Source organism: Malurus melanocephalus, unplaced genomic scaffold (genome assembly GCF_030028575.1).
Source record: "Malurus melanocephalus ecotype Western Australia unplaced genomic scaffold, MMel_1.1 scaffold_49, whole genome shotgun sequence".
Lineage (NCBI taxonomy): Eukaryota > Metazoa > Chordata > Aves > Passeriformes > Maluridae > Malurus > Malurus melanocephalus.
The window spans coordinates 1,619,269-1,640,725 of NW_026623281.1; the positions used below are offsets into that span (position 1 = coordinate 1,619,269).

A 21,457-nucleotide genomic window follows, 5' to 3' on the forward strand; every position below is an offset into this window, starting at 1 on the left:
TTGGCATGTTCTTAAAGACTTGRCTCCTAGAGGCAGGGGATTAAATAACAATTGCTTCCTTTCTCTTTCAAGCAAGGCTTAGCTCTGTGGTTGCAGAGAAATGCTTAAAATGTGACTTGGGCTGACTGGGGAAAAAAAAAATGCCTTCCAGTCTTCTTTCCCCTCCTTGTCCCCAGGATCCCAATGTGGATACATTGCCATGTCTTATGATTTTTTTCAATGAAAGAATTTAAAACTATTGGAGGCATCCAGAAGGACATAAAGTGTTGCCAGCTTTGGGTGTGTGGGAGTATTTATGAGTATTTTAAGGAGAGGTCGGTCACATTCTGTGCTGAGACACACTCTTGCTATGTCTGGTCCTCTTCAAAGAGTAGAAAACCAAAATGGGACTGGGTAGCAGCAAGATGAATATCTCTGAACTGATTTTTTTTTCTCTTGCTTCCTTAGGGAAACCCCTTGAGCTAGTTGTAATTGAAATTTCTCTTATTTTTAAAAYCTGTGTTTCTTTTCACAAATGTGAAAGCTGAGGCTGCTCATGTCTGTGGTGGGTTCTTAACGCAGTCGTCATTAGCAAATCAGTATTGATTTATTCCTATGGAAATRGATCAGTGCTAAAAGTAAAACGCAATCCCATTAAGAATGATGCAGGTTTTGCAAATGGAGAAAAGTAGGTCAAATATTGCACCAATCATACCAGAGAGTGTCCCTTTAAGCCAAATAAATGTGTGAATACTCTTAAACTGTCAGTACGTCATTTGATTGCCATTATTCTGCATCTTTTTGCATGAGCTGGCGGAGCCCTCTCTGACTACAGGGGTTGAAGGAAAATGTCAATTTTGGTGTATTAACCAGGTTGTATTTTACACCTGGGCTGTATACAAGGCTTCGTGGTGGGGGGTGTGCACATTCAAGGATTCTTCCTTTCCTCTCATTGCAACAGTTGAGTTCAACTTAAGCAGGAAAGCCACATCATTGTATGCAAGGGACATTGTAGCAATGCAGCAGAGGAGCACGATTTAAATCTGATCATTAAATTGCCGCAGCGAGAGGCTGCGAGAGACGGTGTGGATGGTCCATCTGCAAAATCTGTGCTCCTGTTGTACAAGAAGGAGGGGCGGAGGGGGAGAAAAAGCAGCTGCTTGGCTGTGCTATGAGAGGGTGAGACTAACTGTTGGCACCATCTGTAGCTGTCCTTTGTGCTCKCTGCTTTATCTGTTCATTATAGTATGATACTGAAATTCTCGTGCTTTGAGTGTAAATGAGTTGAGATACGCCTAATACTGTCAGCATAAAAAGCAGTAACTAAGTACACTGAAGATGAATAGTGTAATCTGTAAATTCATTTTGAGTTTGTTTCATCTTGCTTGAATAGCCCAGGAAGTGATGTTCTCCAGAAGCCAGCTGTACCAGATGTGTGTTGGCAGGGTATATATTCATCTTACCGAGCAGGGAGCAGAGCAGTGGAGGTGGATGGGGCAGGAGAGAAGGGAGGCTGCCCTGTGTTTTCCAGCAGAAGAGAGCAGAGTCCTTTAGAGGGAGGAGGGAGCAGGACAGAGGGGGACTGGTAACTCCTAAGGTGACTACAAACAGCTCTGTTTTCATTCCATGCACAAGTACCAGCGCGGGGAAGAGAGTGATTATTATACATGGTACATGAGTTGAAATGTCCTGGGGGAGGAAAGGCTGAACCTTTCTATAATGAGTGCTGTGATAGGGATGAGTAAATTTGCTAGGTTTTTTACCTGCAGTSTCTTAGTTTCTAAAAACATGAGTCCTCTCCAGATAACTTGTACAATGAAACCATCCAGCTTATCTTGAGGACCTCTTTGTTCTTTGATGGCTTACATTTCCCCTTTATAAATGTTCATACAGGATATTGGTAATAATAACAACTCATTAAGTTGTTTTCTTATCTTCACCTCACCAAAGCAATGCTCTTATTGGCATATTCCTTTTCCAGGAATTACACTGGGTTGTTTTTGGGGTTTTTTTTCAGGCAGATTTGGCTTTTGTTTGCAGATTCATGCCCTCAGATCCGCGGGGTTGTTGCTTTTTATCTTACTTGTCAAGCGCACATAGGTGTGCAGAAGGAGCACCCCCCTCCTCCCATCACAGCCTCGTCTAAGATGGATGATTCCGTAGTAATTACACTGGGCTGTGAAAGTGCTCAGCATCCACTATTACTCATCCACTATTACTCGGTGATGGCTGCGTTAAGTGTTCAGCAGAACACTTTGTTCGTGTTTCCCGAGTTCAAGTGGCTGTGGTGCAAGGGAGGAAACCCTRTGCGGCAGGAATTTGTATCTCCAGGCGGCTGGAAAGGGGGAGGGGGGCCTTTGTCACTGGCACATTAGTAATGATATGCCAGGGATAAAAGGTGAGTATAATTTGATCAAATGCTTGTTGACAGATTCCTTGGCTAATAGAGAAGCAGCTTAGACTGACACTCGTTGCTGGAACATTTCACAGAGCTCGGGGGAATGCTTTTTGTAGGCTACATGTGAGGCTGACAATTTCCGARTGACCATATTTAGTTACATAAAGAAACTATGTTCCCTTTTTGTCACAGCAGAGCTCTAAAATGCCTCCCTAAACRCCGCTCTTGACCTTCTGCTTCATAAATGCAATAAAATTACTACCTCTTCTTTGTCCAAATGTGTGATTAATTCACAGCAATGGCCCAGGCTCTCAGTATTTTTCTTGTGTGGCTGTTTAACTTGAGAAAATCCAATTGTTTCTTGTACTGAGAAACCATACTTGGGTGTGTTTTTGGTAAAGCAGGTTCCTTTTTCTCCCCTACAAATATGTCTTTACAGTTAGTCTCTTTGGAATTTGTTCTAACAGTGCATGTGAGTAGCTACTGGGAAAAGAAGGTGGTTACCCTGAAATGATACTTTGCCACTGCTTAGGATTATGTTATTTGGTGAAAAGGCAACCATTAGAAGATTAAGAAACGAAAACAAAGGCCTCAATTTTAGAGAATTCTGCACTTGTCTCTTTTAAATGAGCAAGCCTAAAATTACACCTAGAGCTCTTATTACTCTAAACCACTGTGGCAGCTTGGGTTTTCAGTGGTCTTCTGGTTCTCACCTACCCGTGTAATCTGTTGATTTGTGTTCAGGTCGCAGCACCTCAGGAAGGCACTTAGTTAAAAATTAAACATGAAGCATTTTCTTGTTCTGAGGGGTTTGTAAAGCATCCTTTAAAGAAGAAAAAAAACCCCAAGGACTTCCACTTGAGAAGTTGATTTCTTTCAACTGCAGGATTTTTCAATTAGTYTGCACTTTGTTCCAGTGAAACTCCTCACTGTGTCGTCATACCTGGCTGACTTTTTACTAAAGCCACTTCTGACGTTGGGATTAAATAGGCAGCTTTGAGGCTCTGGTCGGGTGTTGCTAGAGGCTTCTGTGGATGTCTTGGCTGGGTGCACTCTTGGGAGCCAGGTTTCACCTGCAGTCACTTTCTGGGACTCTGCTTACTGAAGAGTCGGTGGCTTCTGTAACAGGGCCCACTCTTTTCTGAGTGTGAGTGCATAAGGGAGAGGCCACATTTTCAGGAATAATGGCCCGTTTCATGTCTTTAGAAGGAGTTGCAAGCTCTTTCTCCCTCTAAGAAATCTCTGCATCTTCATAGTTCATAAGTGTGATTTTCCTGTAAGCACAGAATTACCCTCATTGACTACAAGATTAGGCACATAATGGAAATACACATTTAGGGGTTGTGCTGGGTCAAATATAGATTAAAGTGCCTAACTTTGTATCCATACATCATTCTCTTATTTATCTATTCAAGAGTGGTAGCTTATAGCAGTTTTGGAAATTTAATTCCTGCACATGGGTTTCTCTCCAATCAATCTTTTGGAAAAAAAAAACCAAAAAAAACCAGCCAAACAGAAAAGAGATCTTGTTCTTTGCTTCTCTCTGTAAATGATGTCTTCTSTATGTTTTTGTTATGTTTCTGTTAGTGTGAAATGAATTATTCTGCATCTTCTTTCACTTTTWACAACTATCCCATATCCTTTTGCTTCATCCATTCTTCATCTCTGTGCTGCTTAGTTCAGACAACTCCTCTTGTGCCTCCTGGGCTATGCAAAATGTTTGTAACTTGTGCAAAACCATTCTAATGATGGTGTAGGGCAATAAMAGCCTCAGTTTGATAGGATAATAATGTGAAGTGTTGGTTCACAGATCAGCTTTGCCCTTGTGGTGTTTGTCTGTTCAACTTGTGACTTCTGTGACAGGGGCTTGCACCTGCACTGGGCTGTGCTGGTTCCTCASATGAGTGCTCACTGTCATTTGTTCTGTTTGCACAGCACTGCTCTCATCGTGGTGTGAGGAGCTGGGACGGCTCTTGCTGCTTCGCCACCAGAAAAGCCGGCAGAACGATCCTCCCGGGAAGCTCCCCATGCAACCCCCCATGAACTCTATGAGCTCCATGAAACCCACCCTTTCTCACAGGTGAGTCTGGGCCCCGCCCGCAGCCCTGCGCTCTGTACGGCGATATTGGGTGACAGATCTGTGAATTGACCTGCTTATTACCCCTGATGGGGGCAGCTACCTGTTTCATTCACTGCTTAGTGTTGCAGACAGCAGAGTATCTGTAATTATGCAAGCACTAAATAAACTCAGGTTTTCTCTTTGCTGTCGCCCTGTGCATAGTGAAGTGACACTTCCACCTTCAAATCTGTGCTCAGATCAAGTGGGCTTGCTTTCAAGCTTCAAGCTGTGCCCTAGAGATAAACTTGTACATCATGTCTCTCATCAGACACTTGCCTGATGTTTATTTAAATACAACTGGCTTTTCTTGACATTGAAAACATTTCACTGATGTTCTCTTTTAAGCATCATTGGAAATGTATTGCATGCAAAGCAACTGTACATTGGGTGTAGCCATAGATGGGAGAATGTCCTGTTCAGTCATATCAGGTGAGCATCACAAAGTGCTTGTGCTACCTTAGAGGAAACATGAATATTAGTCACTATAAGATGAAGATGTGAAGCTTTTGATTACCAAATTACTTGGAYGAGCACTATTTGTGCTTCTTGTCTGCAGAGTTGAGGTCAAAGTAAAAACTGGAGATGAAGTGTGGGCAGGGTTAAGCATTCATTCCATGCTTTATGTTTGTGGRAGTTTTTTTCCAAGGCCTTCTTCCCCCCAGCATCACAATAAAGAAATCATAAATAGTATCAATTAGTGTAGAGTGTTTTTGTTAGTAAAGGATTATAAGAGTGTAACGAGGCTAAATGCCTTGGACCTAGGTTCCATGATAACCTAACTAAGTTAAACATTTGTGTTAGAATGGAGCTTAGGGACATCTTTGCACCAGTATGTTTGCAGGTGTGAATTTGTCTGAAAAYGGTTTTTGGGATTTGGGTTGGATTTTTCCATTGTTTTTGTTGCGTTTATGGGAAAACCATGTGATCACTGCACCTTWTATTTTAGCCTTCAAGAATAAATTAAGTCCTTTTTCTGAAGGAAAGTTAATATAGTATCACTGGCTTTTCAGAGTACCTGGATTTCCTCTTTTTTAGTGTTGTCTTATGAAATGACCAATAGTAAACATACTTTAAAAAAAAAAAGAAAACCACAGAAAACTTAATGAAAAAYCAACCACAGAAAAATCAGTGTTTTTAAATAATTTTACTCTTGKGAGAGGCTTTTCAGAAGACAAAGTGAAATTGGTGGACAGTCTGCAGAGAATGTGGTGCAGTGTATGTGCTCTCTTAGGTGTAGTTTTGTGGTTTTTACATGCCTGGTTCTCGTTTGACCTTTTAGCCTCTGTTCCTCTAGAGTCTATAAAGTAAGACTATCTCACAGGGGCTGTGTGCTACATTACTAGATAATAGATAAGATAGGCACAACTCACTTCTTTTGTAGCAGTTTTCCACTGAAACTGTCACATGTCAAAAAAATAAATACTTCCTTCTGCTAAACCTAAATACCAGCATTTCCAGCAGTAATGGGTCATCCAATATTCTGCCTAGTGGCAGAGCATCCTGCCCAGTAATAGGAAGTTCCTGCATATTTCTCTTGAGTATTGCCCTTGAAATGCTCTACTGGGGAAAACTCTGGGAGTCATTTCTAAATTACAACTCGTTACCTGTGAGATGCCCGTCTGGAAACAGAATTTCTGTGGCATAAATTCTTACCTACAATARCTGCAGCAGCCTCTTTGGGATTTGGAATATTTGCATCACTGCCTCTGTGTGATATTGTCTGTAATTTAACCATAACCATGACTGCTCAAAGTCTCTCAGGTGGTACATTAGATGACACATGCTGTGGCTCTCCAACTTCTTTTTCCACCTGAAGCTGTTTATTTTCATGGATGTTTTATAATCAGTCTTAAGGTAGTAGTGAGGTATGGGGTGAAGAAGAATTGTGTTTTCTATTTGCTTAAATTAAACAAAAGATGAAAAACCATTAAGTATAATATTAACTACAATGAGTGGTTGAGCTGTTGATGAAGTACCGTTTGTATTTAAATTAGATTGCTTTGGGTCAGAAGCTTAGTATTAAAGTTCACAGTATCTTATCTCTAATTCACAAGACTTTTCTGTTAATTCAAACAAAAAKAAAAGTATGCTTTGTGTTTCCTAAAACAATAAATGTAGCCAGCTACTTCAGATTTTGTAAAAGAGATAGGTATTGAATTTGAACAACCAAGAGCATATTCAAGAACTTTACTTAAAAGCAGTAATGTAGATAGATGTGAGCTGCTGATAATCACTAGACACACAATTAAATCCTTCYCCTGTCATCAAATGATCTTGAGTACTTCACACAGAACTTTTTCTAGCAACAAAATTGCCCAGAACTGTAGTCAGGGACTAGAATCCTGATGTACCTGGCASTACAGAAACACAGCTGCTTAGTCTCAAAGTTGAAACAGGGCTCAGCTATTTGAAATAAATTCTGACTCAATAATGTATCACAAGAATCTAAWTCTAAGGATTCATATTTAATAAACTGTGGGCACTTACAGTAGAAGTAATTCAGGTCTGGCCTGTTTTTAAGGGCAATCTTTGATTTTTGAAAAGTTAATTGAGCTATGAGAGAAAATGGAAGTAGACTGATCAAGGAGGGCTTTGTCGTGTTACTGTTGGTTAAATGCACTTCCAGTGAGCAGAATGTAAGCCATACAAGGATGTGCACATGTGCAACAAATGCTTTCAGAGTAGGGGACTGCATTGTGCTAATTTCTTTCTAAATTTAGTTTCTTTCTAAAACACTTGATAGAACTATCAAGTGTTGTATATAGAAATCCACTAAATACTTGCTGTCTAATGTAGGGCAGTTGGTTGAATTGCAAATTCCTTTGTTTTGTGAACAGAATGAGTGCCGAATTGTCAAGAAGAATCTCCCAATCATATCTCTTTTAAAAGTCTTTGCAGTCTGTCAGCTCAAACTTAAATGTGCGATTTTTATTTACGTTAGCCTTAGACCTTTTTTATTGATTCACTCACGTGAATAAACTATACTCCTGTATTGAAGGACCAGTGTAAGACCTATCTGCCTCCTTAATCCTGTATAGCTTCTAATTAAAGTCCYACTTAATGGATTTATGGGGAACTTAAGGAGAGTTCTTAGTCTTTAGGTTAGCYCTTCTGCACAGGAGTGAAATTTCATGTTCTCCAGCTTGCAGGGCATAGTGTAACTTGTTTGTGTTGTTTTCTAATCAGACATAATGTCTGTAATAGCAGATACTACTCAAGGTGGTTTTAATTAATTTAAGGTCTTTGGCAAATGCTGTTATATAAGTACAAATTATTGTCATTATATACCTTTTGTTGCTTTGATGAAGTTCCTACTTAACACTTTATTGCATTAAGGGGTGGACCTGTACCTTTATATCAAATTGAATCTGAAATTGGTTGAAATGGGTAGTACCAGTCAATCCTAGCAGCAAGTACACCCTGGTTCATTTTCAGATCAGTCTGACCGAAGCAAACCCTGGTGGGACTTCTGTTTCTTGCACAGCTTCTAATGAAGCTTATTTGTCAACAAAACCACCTGGAAATAAACAGCTGTTAGCTGTAGTTTAGTGTGTTGTCATGAGTGTCTGTAGRACTCTTGCTGTCTTCACTCTTGCTCCAAGTGTTGGTGTTATGTATTGGTTGCCAGCTGTCCTGCAGTTAGTGACCAAAATTACATAATGCCTGTATAGGACAGTCCCAATTGATGAAAAATATGAAGATAATGTTATTTTTATYACAAATTACTTAGTGCCAAAGGTTTAGAGGAAATTGAACAGTAGATGAAATGAAGCATCAATTCAATATTACAATAGATGTGTTATTTATTATCATTAATGTTTTATGTTCAGGCAATCATCATAAGCACCTTTTAGTGGTTAAACTTGCTTTACAAGAGTGTCTGTTTTTAATGTTTGTTTTGTCTTTTTTTTTTTTCCTTCCAATTTAAACTTAACTAAGAGCTGAACTTTCAAACATTGATAAGACCTCTTGGAAACAAATGGTAGTTCTCTGAATTTKTACTGGATGGTGAGGACTGGCTCTTGCATTGTGAAGAATCAGGATTGAACTATGGTTATACTATGCTAGTACAAACAGTGTCAGAAATTCTGTAAAGGCTGCTGCCTTTTCAGCTTTGCATCGTAGACTGTYTTGACCAACAGTGATAGTCATTTTAAAAAAGTTTGCATGAGGTCAGGTGCAGCATATACACACGTTTATGAAAACAAGCACATTGTGCATGTTTTATACATCAGTTTGAAGTAGGGGATTGCTCCATTATGTCATGTGGCTCTGGTATACAGGGACAATCTTTGCAAAAGAATTCATAACTCTTTAGGTAAAAGGTAAAATTGTTTCAAGGCCTTTTCATCTTTCTGGTTGTGGAGTTGTGAAATAAATATAATTAGGGACTGAACAGATGGTAAATCCTAATATAAAAGAATATACCCAGCAAAGGAACCTGTGTTACTTCTGATTCTTCAAGAGTAGTTTCACTGTTTTTTCTGTCTTCCTTTCTGTCATGAAACRTTAAAATTTACCATCAGGAGAAAATAAGGGAAGAATTCAGAACCAAGAAATGTTTCTGCCATTCTTTTAACACAAAAAACAATGGAAAATTTCTTCAGAACAATATGCTTATGCTCTAAGCATTGCAAAGACAAAATTACTAATTACTCCAAAGGATTGTCCCGAGAGTTGTTCGTCGATCTTGTCCTCTAAGTGAAACTACTGATGCTAGTTTTATCACATAAACTTATGGGGAAGAGGCAGAAGAAAACCTTGAACCTGTTGAAGCTAAAAGCAAATTATGAGTGCTCTCTCCTTGGAAACTGATAAATCTAACCATTAGCTGTTAATAATTAAATATGGAATATTTTCATGTGAAAAATCTGCATTTCATTTTAGATGAGATAAGTTTGTGGTTAATTCTGGTGGCAACAGGAAACAATARCGGGTAACTTGTTTTCAAATACTTACTCTTTACATGCTTGGTAAAAGGTATAAGATAAGTATCATCTTTTCTTGTACAGCACCTTGCACAGATGTGAAAATGTGTCTTCTGTATTGATTGATGAGTCAAAGTGAATGSTGTTGTAAATAAGGCTAAAATGTAGCAGGACTATAATTTTGTGAGGGTTTGTTTCTGATAAGTTCTGTAAGTGGCTCTATATATTTTTCTCTGCATGTTGTAGATGTAGTCTTATGGTTTTATTTTGTGATTTTTTTTCATTAAAGTGTCAGCTGGTATTTTTATAAATAAACACTAAGCAAAAATTACTTACGGTATGTCTGCTGTCTAAGACAAAATCTGGTCTTCTCAGGCTTTCTGTCTATGTTWGTTTTTAAAATATGGTAACTAAAAGCTTTGAATAGACAGGTATTATTGTCATGTTTGGGCCATATTGAACAGCTAATTGCTGAAAATATCTGGTCAGTTGTGGTTTGCTGTTTAGAGATAATCACAGGGCTRTGCTGCTCTTTGCATGAGCTCTGTTCTCAAAAGCAGATGATASGTGCTGAGTCTACATGATTGTCCTCTTGGACATATTGGGAAGGTACCTACTGTCACTTGTTCTCAATGAAACCACCCAATTTCTGGTGCAATGGGGTTAAGAATTATTCAACTGTGGCAGCACCCCTGCTTTTAACCATTTTGACTGTCAGCACGGGAAGTGTGTGTGACACTGRAAGCTATACTCTGCCTAGCTCTTTGTTGCAAAATGCGTTAAAATCATTGGGAGACTCTTAATGGGATTGAACACCTTTGGACAGGGAACATCAGAACTAAGGTCCCCTTCAACCTCTGCAGCGTCAGGTCCACCTGTGAGGTTGAGCAGTCCTTTGCAGGCACAGAAGGGCTGGGGGAGGGCCAGCCGGTGGTTCAGCACAGGGTGAGTTCACTGTCAGTAGCTGGATACCCACGCTGTGAGCATCACGCTCCAGCCTGCCTGCCAGGAGGTGACATGGCTTCTAAGCAGGGAGGGAGCTTAGAGTCTGGCACGTAAAAATTACTGACATCAMTTATGGCAAATACCTTCTCTTTTTTCAAAGATTTTTTTAAATTTTTTTTTGATAATTTGGCAACGGGAACACAGATGTCTATTTTGTCTAAAACTTTTATATTTTTCTTCGTGCCTTTTCTTTACATTTATCTGTTATTCATTCACTTMGATGAAAATGTCACCCTCCACAGGATTCCTCTGTAAATAGATTGGAAAACGAGTGAATTCCCGGTGCTCAATTTTGTCAATTGTTGTATTCCTGCTACTCCCGTACACTGGGGTTCCTAAGTCTCTCAGAATCGCAATGAGAAGAAAAGGAAATAGTCATTACTATTTGCAGTGATGGAGGGCTTTTCTAGTGGTTTCCCTAAAAAAAAGGGTTAGCAATTCGAGCTAAGACACTCCTGGCTGGATTTCGCTAGAAATGACAACAAAGCCTGCTCGGCAGACAGAGCACATCAGCAACCTGGGCAGATGGGTCGGTGACATTAATTAGRCACTGGCAGTGTCTTTAGCAGGAATCGGTGGTTTCTTGCCATGAAAGGGCTGTTCCGCGGATAAGGAGCCGCGCGGCAGCTGGGGCACCGTCTTGAATGTCCTCATCTCCACCAAGCTGGGATTGCGGGGAAGGTGCCACAGCCTGTTCGTGCTCTCAGTTCCCACTTACCGCGTCAGGGGAGATGCGATGTGACGGTTTGTTTGCCCGTGTCATCGTGTCACCAACAGCATTTCCAAGCTGCTGTGACAGGCAGGCAGAGCGCGGAGACGGCTCGGGGAGACGTTTCTTAGACCTCCCCTCAGCCGTCCCTCCCCGGCCAGGTCACTCGCCCGGGCTGCCCCTGCCCTGCCCTGCCCTGCCCTGCCCTGCCCTGCCCTGCCCTGCCCTGCCCTGCCCGGCCGCTCCCCCCGGCCCGCCGGTCCCAGCCCGGCCGCCGCCGCCCCTGCCCGGCCGCTGCCCTCGGGGGCTCGGCAGGGCTGTCCCTGCTCCCGGCCAGCCCCGGAGCCCCCAGCCCGGCTCGCCCCCCGTAAGTTGCGACGGTGCTGTGCTGCCCCCTCCTCCCTCTCTCCCTCCCTTCCCGCCGTGCCTCTCGAAGAAAGCGGTTTTTTTCTGTTGTCGGGGAGCGTAAATCAGCTTCATCTAAAATCTCGGAAGTGCAAGTCCATCACATCTTCCTCCGAGCCGCCTGCTACACCTTGCGTGAGTCAGACTGCAGAGCTCCCGGTGCCCTTCTCGCTGTGCGGGGCTGCTCGTGTTTCCCCCTGTCTCAGAGGCAAAAGCAGAAGTGGAATCTGCTCACGCTCTCAGCGGTTCCTTCCCCGGTTGTTGTAGCAGTCGCTGACCTCCAGGCACTATGAATAAACAGCAAAGCTGGGAACAAAAGGAGTCTTCTGGCTGCCATTATCTCACATTAACATAGCAGACGCGCTGCGGTGTGAACAATGCGAGTCTCATTCGCCGATAATCAGCGAGTACCCAGGCATTTGGATTACCAAGGCAACAGGCAATGGTAGAATACTGGGTGGGTGTGTTTTTTATTGTAAAGGAGCAGTCGGATATGGAAACCCAGGTATATTGATAAAGCAGAGCAGAAGAAATGCCTGGTGGCAGGGGGGGACTGAGGGCTCGGGGTTGCATTCCGACACACGTGAGATAAATAAGACATGGATGAAGCAGATCTGTGCTGTGAKATGCAATAAAGATTAAACTGCATTTGTCAAGCTGAAAACGATCATAAGATAATTTCAGCATTTTGAAAAAGGTAACAGGTGGCATGTTAATAGCAGGGCTGTTACCGGTGGATTTTGTGACTGTAATCTGGGCTGTAGTAATGCATTGCATGGTCTACTTGTGTGACAATAGAACTGGGTGTGATGGTTTAATCTTTTTTCCTTTGATCAGATGGATGCTGTAGTCCCCATGTCAGACAATGTAACSCCTTCTGCTTCTTCGAGGCAGGAGCGGGTCTCAGTGGCATTTTTGTTTTTTACCTGCATAGCTGTGATCGTTTATTCCACATGGACAGAAATAAGTCGTGTTATCTCTGTGTCTTTGCGTGCGCACACACATGTGCGTGGACATGTATGAAATCTGTGGTGAAGCAGGACTGTGTGTGCATGCAGGGGAAATGTGGGTTTTTGCAGGTTCAAAAACATACTAATTATTCTAATTATTTGGCCTGATGCATTTTTTCTAATTGCAGGTGTTAAAATCAGATGCAGTAACTCTTGCTGAGCAGCATGAGACTTGCAGGCATGGCTCTGAGTGATGACACTGAGTGTAGAGTAAGGCGCCAGGAAGCACAGCAGCGAGCGTGTCACAGCCTGATCTTAGAAACCCAGTGTGAAATGGAAGGCAGCATTCCCGCCTTGTGCACTCATAAGTCATCCAGGCCTCACAGGCCTTGTCACAACTAGAAAGAAAAAGTTAAGGGCTTTCAGCTTCCAGAGGTACTTGTATCACCTACTGAACTGCCAGCTCGGTTTTGCTGTCTCAGTCTCCACTCAAACGGCTGGATTGTGCATATGTGTGTGGCTGCATGAATGGTTATTAGAGATGTGTGTGTGTGKATGTTTAAAAGAGCAGAGGCAGGGGGTGATAGCCACCTGCTAGCAGCAGGTGCCATCCAAGCCACTGAGCTGATAAATGGCTTGTTGCTTTCACCTTTTGCTGCTTCACCTGCATCTGCTCACTTATAAGGGGTTCAGAGTGCTTCTGTCTTCTCATACAGGTTGTCAGAAAACAGCCTCTGTCTTTTTACAGTGAATTATGACATTTCTAATGGCTTTCAATCTTCCTTGTCATGGTACAGGCAACATCCAGTACTTAAACAACACTTGAGGTAATTCTTTAATGATAAGGAAGGGCTATTGTGCATTTGGAGTTGGGAGAATCAAAGCTTTCCAAAGGGTTAGGGAACATGTTCATCTAGTTGGAAAGAGCGGGAGAATCAACAGACTTGAGAAATCATGATGGGATATTTTTTGGAACTGTGTATTTTCTTTGTAAAATCTGGATGTTGTAGTCACACCATGAAGAAGTAGAGGGAAATAAAGTCTTGTTGAATACTTCCAAATTGGCTTTTTTCATTTTAACATTACATAAAAACACTGATTTGGATGGGGTTGCATTTTAGGTGCTTATTTGGTGAAATGCAGGATGATGCCTTCATTTATGCCAATACAATTTAAACTTCTTCAAATAATAGTGCTAAATAGAGGAATGTATTTGAGAAAGGTGTGAATAGCATAGATGGCATCAGTCAAAAGCTAGTTCTTGCTAGCCATCCAAAGTCAGGATTAGTGTACGGATTGACTACACCACCCTCTTGCTTTCCTCATCTTGAATGTGAACAGTTTAGGTACCTGTACTCGACATCAGCTTTTAGTTTGGTTTATGTCCGTGTATGATGTACAGAGAGACTTACTCTGTGTTTACTTTACAATTTGTCATTGTAGATCTTTGCTGGCTCTAAGTGGTCCTCATGTTCTTTCTACATCGGTGTCTCCTGGCTCTGCCATATTCCTCTRTGAACAGTGGACAAATTTCATAGAGTGGTTTACACAACCTGCGGAAAACACAGCACAAAATGTCAATTTGGTTAAATTTTGTTGTTTTTTTGCTTTAATAGTGATGTGTTGAATAGTAGCTGTCAACTAGGCTAAAAACTAACGTTGTGTGTTCAAGATGAAACACCTAAGTGAAGCACTGTAGGTGTATGAAGATGGTGCAGGTGTCATGTGGGGAGATGCTGGCTTTATTCCTCTGAAARAAAAAGCTCAATGAAAAATGAGATGTCAGTTCTTTCCTTCTAAATGTCCAGGGGTTTTCAAAAAGAAAATAAAGGCAGATCTCCAATGTTTTTGATTGGCAGTAAGCGGAAAAAAAAATTGGCTTTTGGTTGTCACAGTGGGGTTTTCTTGCATTAATACTYAAGGCCAGGGATATTTTCAGTGGAACTTTGACCAAAAGGAAAAAAAAATAGATTTGATCTGTAATTAATGAATAGGCTGTTAGGGATTCCTAGTTTATCAAGTCGTTAGGATTGCATGGTGCAGTGCAAATACTGAATCTGAACTGCCTTTTTGGTATGAAATACTGAAATGCTCTAGAAAGGACTTAAGCTATTTTTTCCCAGTTTCTAGTGTTAGGTTCATGGTGGTGCCCTAATCTAAAAGGATTACAAACTGAATCCATATTGATAATTAAAGCTACATGAGTGGTGTTCACTCAAGAAAGCCAAGTAAAATAAAAACTTAAACTGAATGGAAGAAGCTGGGCTGCCTAACTGGTGAGACAATGCAGGCATGAAACTCACGTTTTGGTGCTGCAGTTACCTGGGACTTTCTTGCCTGTTCTATGGGACTTGTGATATTTTTCCACTACAGATGCATGAGGTTTTAGGGGTTAAAAGAGGGGAGCTAAGAGCCTTGTTTGGAAATTGTTATGGTTTCGTTTGTATTAAAGTRGTGTCACCTAGAGGCTCCAACCAAGAATACAGGCAAGGGGTGCTGAGCACCCTGAGCACACATCTGGCCAGAGGCAGAGCAAGGTGCAAAACCAGAGAGGTGCCATGAGGCAGGAACTGATCAGCAGCCCCAGTCTGGGGCTGTATTTTGACTGTTCTGGTATTTGGCCAAATGTTGCTGCAAAGAAGTGTTTGGCCTGTGTAGTTCTCTGACACCATCACCTTGTCATGAGGTGCTGTCCTCTCAAGGTGTCCATGGAGGACAAAGGATGTGGGAGAAATGACAGTCAGTGTTCCAGTGGCAATWACCTGCTTATCTTAGCATCAGCTGAGAAAGTTGTGATAGAGTTGGTAGCTYTAAAGGTTTGTGTGAATTCTGTGTGTGTCAGCTGCCCTTCGGGTTGGATGACTGTGCTTCAGAGATGTGAAAGACCCCTGAAAACTGCAAAGCTGGCTTGAGGGTAAGAAACAGAAAGTAGCCACTGAAAGCCAAGTTGTGGAAAACTTGATGTCAGTGGTTGGACTGGAAAGGTTTTTCCAGAAAGTCAGCATCTGGTGCAGCAGTTGATCCATATACAGGGTTTTAAACAGAGATATATGCTTTATGAGGGTAGTATTTTAGACACCTGGCCTTCACAACAAGCRAAGTGGAAAATCACAGGGAAGGTATAATTCCAGTTTTCACCCTCCTGCACAATATGTAAAGTGCCAATGCTCTAGGGGTGCATGCTTCACTAAACCATCTGAATCTTTCCTTCCTCAAGGAATGAAGATATGTAAACAGAGTATCAGATACGTGTACAATTGCTTTAGTGTCAGCATAAACAGATTTAAAATACAGCAAATAATGCCACAAATCATGTATAAACTACAGTAATTCACTAGTGTCCATTTACTCAACAGAGGTCACTTGTTATTAWGCAACTTCTATTAGAATTAACTATCTGTCTGTGTCTGACATGAAGTCTAACTTTTCCTAAGAGATCGGGTGTCTGCCTGGTGCTGGGATTGAGAGAAGCTTTTTAGACCTAACTACCAGTGTCCTTCTCCAACGTGAGTGTTGTATTACTGGTGGGTTCAGTGCATTTGCCAGTAACTGAGAAATCCTTCCTCATGGCTTGATTGCAGTTTTGCTACATCACAGTTTGAGAAGTGATTTCCCTTCATCTCTTCCTCTTTGCTCTGTGGCTTCCTCTGCTGTTTGGCCTTTAATACTGACCAGTGGCATGTACAGGTTCRTTAGCACTATTGTAAATTTAGTCAATACTCTTTTAGTGGGCTCCAGCTGAGCCCAAACTGACTCGCTGTCCTCCAGGGTGCAGTGAGAGACTTAATTACCCTTGTACAGTTCAACAGGAACAATGTCATGGGCAGTATTTCACTTTGGCTGAAGAGGCTGTAGCTTCTTTCTCGATKGGCTGCCATTTGCAAGATTAAAGAAGGGATTTCAGGATAATTCACAGCTATGAATAATAATGGAGAAAAACCACTGCTCTTTGCAAATGAGAATTGGATTGGTCACGTTTCATTATGGTACTTACATGGATTTTCCTTTGATGGTGGGAATATTCCTTTGGGTTGTTTTAAGGACAGAAATGCAAGTCAAAAGAGCAGAGTGGAGGGACAAGTAATCCTCTAGTTGAGAGGCATRGGTTTCAACATCTCCTACTGCTTGAAACCAAGGAAGCCTTCACATCGTGGAGGAAGGGTAGGTATTGTATCCAGCATGGCAAAAGTTCTACCCAGACATGCATGTCATTGGTGAAGGGCCAGAGTAAATACTGGAGAATGCAAACCATGAGATTGCTGTGGATTTCTCGACGGGTAACTAAGGTGAACTTTGAGGGATGTGGTTTAGGACAGTAAGTGGATGTTGGGCTATTTAAGTTCACATTCTGCAAGGCACGTCTATCACTATTTCAGTGTTTCTGTATTTCTAATGCTAATAATGTTTGAGACTTAATGCTAGATCCTGTGTTGGATAATGTGAGAGTCACATGATTCAATGCGCACAATGAATATTTCTCTGTAGCTGGTCACTTTTTMTGGCTTTTTTGTGTGGTTCTGCAAACTTTGTTATATGTCAATAATACGGTTCATTGAGGTGTCCCCCATTTTGACTGTAATACAGTAAAAACTGAGTGATTAACTCTGTATTTATTATTAGGATTAAGTGGTTATATAGTCTTTGAGAACCCAGTGTAGCCTTCCATTGAACAAATGGTCTGACTCTATCACTGAAAACTATGAAGGAATGATACATGAAATCTGTTCTGCATACTCTAAAGGAGAGAAATGGGTAAGAGAAACATGCTTAGGAGACCAAGAAAGTGAAGTAATAGTTATAAYTTCTTAACAGCAGGCTAAAGCATTGCTTGCTCAAAGTTGGAGTGTGTTTACAAACTGTACAGCATATTTGCATTAGAAGAATCTTCAATGACTCTGTAGTTTACAGATTCCTGCCTGTCATTACCCTTTTTATTTACTCATACACTTGCAAAATATTTGCCTTGTTCCTCAGGTTTTATTACCTGTCCACAGCACATCAGTGGGGAATAGATAGCAATGTCTGCAGTGAGTCCTTTCACTGCTTATGTCACAGAGAGAGCTTCTTTGTACTCACTTTAGTACCTGAACACTCATATGTGCCATAAATATCCAAACAAATCACAGAGCAGACATCATCAGAAACAGTCAGAGAAGGAAGTAAAGTAGGAGGCATCATTCAGAGCAGGATAAAAGGGGAAATCTTAATAGCAGTCACAAATTCTGGGTTAGTCATCATTTGTCTCCATGCTGGTGGAGGGACTTGCATTGCGTCACTTGAAAATATTAGTCACTGAACCATTGTCTGAGCCTCTGAGTGMGAGGGGCAAGATTCTAAGAGAAAAAAACATTTTAAAGAAACGTGGGCTAGCAGGACTTAGTGGTTGCAAGGTGTTCAGTATGTCCTTATTCACACACTGGTTTATATGGATGCTGCCGATGTAAACATCCCATGTCAGGCATCTTACTGAGAATTACCATTTTCTATTCATTTTCTCTAATTGTTTGTTAGGGGAAATTATTCTTTCCCCCAATTTAATTTTTTGTGTGATTTTATTGCGTGATTTAATTAGAGTATTTTGAAGCAAATGGATCAGTTCAAATTCACTGGTATGTTCTAATACAGTTCTGGTGTGCTGGCAGAGTATTGTGGAATTTGTTTGAAATTTCCTAGCTGTTTGTGAACTGCATTCACTGCTTCATTTGCACAGTTGCTGTCGCTGTTATTACATTATTTGTTGCTTGGGACAGAGGCAGTTTTTATCACACACACGCACTCTTTGTGCAGTGCCATTCCTATTCTTAAATGATTTACACATGGTGTTATGAACAGGCTAAAGAGTGAACACTAAAATACTCTCTGATTTTGGCTCATAGCACAAAAGGAAGGAGAAGTGGTCCAARCCTGGAGTGTGGTCTGGGGTCATGGGAGGGTGAGCAGGCTTTTTTGCACRTTGATAGAGTGCATGTAAAGCCTTTATAGAGTCTTTATTAACCCTGGAGAGAATTTTGGTGATATCTGGTAGTCAAGACAAAAATGCAGTTCCTGATATAAAATACAAATCAATGATGATTGAAAGTGAAGGAGCAATGTGTGTCTGTTAAATGGTATATGTRTATATCTAGATGAGGAAATATCACCTGTGTGTATGTGTATATATGTATATATGCAAAGAGAAATCCAATTTACAAGTTAATAGTACAAGAATGAGCAAATTTCAAGTGGAATATATTTTTTGGTCATAGGATTGATGGTTACTTTCACTGCATTTAAGATATTTCCTTAATTACACTGAGTTCATAGCTATCCTGTGCTCATCCTGAAACCACCAGTGCTTTTGTATGAAAAGAGCTGTAAGAAATGTTTGCTTGTATCTGTGGACAAAGCTAATGGAAAAACCCAATCCTCTCATCCACATATGTATCTGAAAGATGTGTTGTATATCTGCAGTTGATTTTCTAGAATGCTGATTAGCTAATACCGTTTTTGGCATGCAGCTTATTCATCGTGTGAGAGAACACTACCTGAATTTCAATTTACTTTTCAAAATTATGTTGAACTGCTATTGCTTTAAAGGCTTTTCTGGCTATTTGGGGACCCACTGCAGACAGTRGAGCTGCAGTCTGGTCTCAAAATCTAATTGAATTGATGTAAGGCAGCTGAAGCAGTAATTGTTGAAGAGTTTGAGATGAATTGCAAAAAAAKACGTGCTTCTGAGTAACTTAGTGTCCTTGTTTGAAACTCTGCCCCTGAGTTTACTTGGGCTTTCACTGCTAACAGACCTTTTTATGGTAAAAGCCCTGTGCTTCAATATAGTTAAGGAATTCATTTGTTCTGTGTGGTTTGATATGATCACATTGCTATTAAAGAAACTTCATGCCTCTGAAACACAAGGCTAATAGTGGAGGAGGAGTGGAGAGTTAAAGTCAGACATTAATTCTTTTGTCCTCACCAGCAATTTGCCACAGTTTAAACTTCCGAAATCTCACCCYTCTGTACGTTTGTTTTTGCAGTGATGGGTCTTTCCCTTATGATTCTGTTCCCTGGCAACAAAATACCAACCAGCCTCCAGGCTCTTTATCGGTGGTCACCACAGTATGGGGTGTGACTAACACCTCTCAAAGCCAGGTAAGCTTCATTTTTACACCTCCTTCCCTCTCGATATACATTTTTGCTAATCTATGTAAAATAGAAAGTATTTTGGAAAATGCTCTTGGGGTCAATAKTCCTGTCTGTCTTCTTTGTTGTATATGATGTCTTATTTTCCCAGTCATGTCCTCTTTGGTGGCATTGAAAAGGAGGTGTTTGAGAGCTTGAATCAGTCACTCCTTCAGCTGCATGCAGATGTCAAGTTTGGGTTCACCTCTTACTTGGCACTATGTGATTTCAACACTAAAGGCATGAGTTTGGGATAATCCCAAACCTCTTGGGAGTTCAGATTGAATGTAAAGAGTTCTATTAAAAACAAAAATTTTAGTTAGATTCACCAAATGTGGTATTTGTTGATTTTACCTGGTGTTGTGTTGTACCTGTGGGCTGGTGAAATTCAGTACCKGACCTACCCCCACATGGAATTGGGCTAATTACCAATTTTAGGCTATGTTCTTTTCAGTCTCTCCAGTTAGTGCTGTCTAACTTTGCAAAAATATTTCAATATGCAWTGGAGCAGAAGCATGGGCTCTTGGCTCCCAGGTGAGAGCCATACTTCCTGGATTTTCATTTCATTCTCACCAGTCTAAACTGYCTTTTTCTTCTGTGGTGTATATCAAATTATACTATACAAAAAGAAGCAGCTTTTTAAAAGAAATTGCCAATTAGTTGTGATAATATGCATTCCCAGGGATGTTGCACAAATTAAGTGCTCAGACTGTCTACCCTTTACTTACACCATAGATGCTCAAATCACATCACTATCTTTAGTGAGTRCAAATGGTGCATAAATCTAACAAGTCTTTTCTACTTCATTCAAACCAAGTGGTGTTAGATCCCATACAGAATTTTCTCAGGATTTTTTTGTTACTATTTTCATTTCGGTAAGAAAATTGAAAACAAAATTGTAATGGAATGAGACATTTGAAAAAGAAATTATTCAGAGGCCAAGTCATATAGATACTTACATGGCAGTTATGTAAGCACTGATGATGGCAAAATCTTTCTTCAATAAAATAAGGAGAGGAAACAGTTACAGGATCYATAACATGTTTTATTATTGTTAATATCTTTTAACACTTTAAAAGAAGAGGTTTCCCTTCTGGGAGAAAAATACCTGAGTAAATATCTGTTGGTCTGTATATTGGCCAGAAAATGAAAATACAGTTTCTTTCACACTTAAAAAGGCAAAAGRAAAGGATAAAAAAGTACTCAGAGTTTTGTTCTATCATAAGAATACTGTAATGTTATTTGAACTCTTCATGGTACTTTAGAGGAATGTGCAGTAGAAGGAAAAAAGTGTCTTGCATGCTTCTTCARAGTCACTGCAAGGCAGCAGTGAAACTCTGGAACACGAAGCTTGGTTATAGCTATTTAGAGCAGATTGAAATGAATGTCAGGATTTCCTGTAAGTCTTCATGCCCTTTGAGGGAAAGGAATGAGCTGGGCTCTCCAATTCCTTTTCACAAATGCCTGAAGCTGTTGAGTTAGTCTTCCGCAAACATCATGACCACTAAGTTTCTTCCCAAGTAAGAGACTTTTAGGGTAATGTCATGCAGGTGATCCATGAACAGCCATGCTTACATCTCCATGGAAATCATAACAATTTGGAAAAAAAAAATCCTTTAAAAATGCAAACCAAGTCCTTTTGTAAAGAGAACAGAGCACTCTTTTATAAGAAGCAATAAAACCAACTTTTGTACACTTTAGAGATTCAAGAATAGATTAAGCTACTGAAATGCATTTYAGTTTTCACATCTGTAATACCCTTTGCATTGTGCCAGTGGGACTGACTACTTCCAAGTTTCTTCAAAG

The 21,457-nt window shown here is 40.7% G+C and overlaps 1 protein-coding gene across 8 annotated transcripts in view; it reads left to right on the plus strand.

Moving 5' to 3' along the window:
• Nucleotides 1–21,457, plus strand: part of ZMIZ1 (zinc finger MIZ-type containing 1) — a 315,504-nt gene that overhangs the window by 260,540 nt on the left and 33,507 nt on the right. For all 8 annotated transcript variants that reach the window (XM_057365193.1, XM_057365192.1, XM_057365197.1 and 5 more), the window contains 2 exons: nucleotides 4,313–4,457; nucleotides 19,507–19,621. In XM_057365193.1, coding sequence (XP_057221176.1) covers nucleotides 4,313–4,457; nucleotides 19,507–19,621 — 260 coding nt within the window. The remainder of the gene's footprint in view (nucleotides 1–4,312; nucleotides 4,458–19,506; nucleotides 19,622–21,457) is intronic.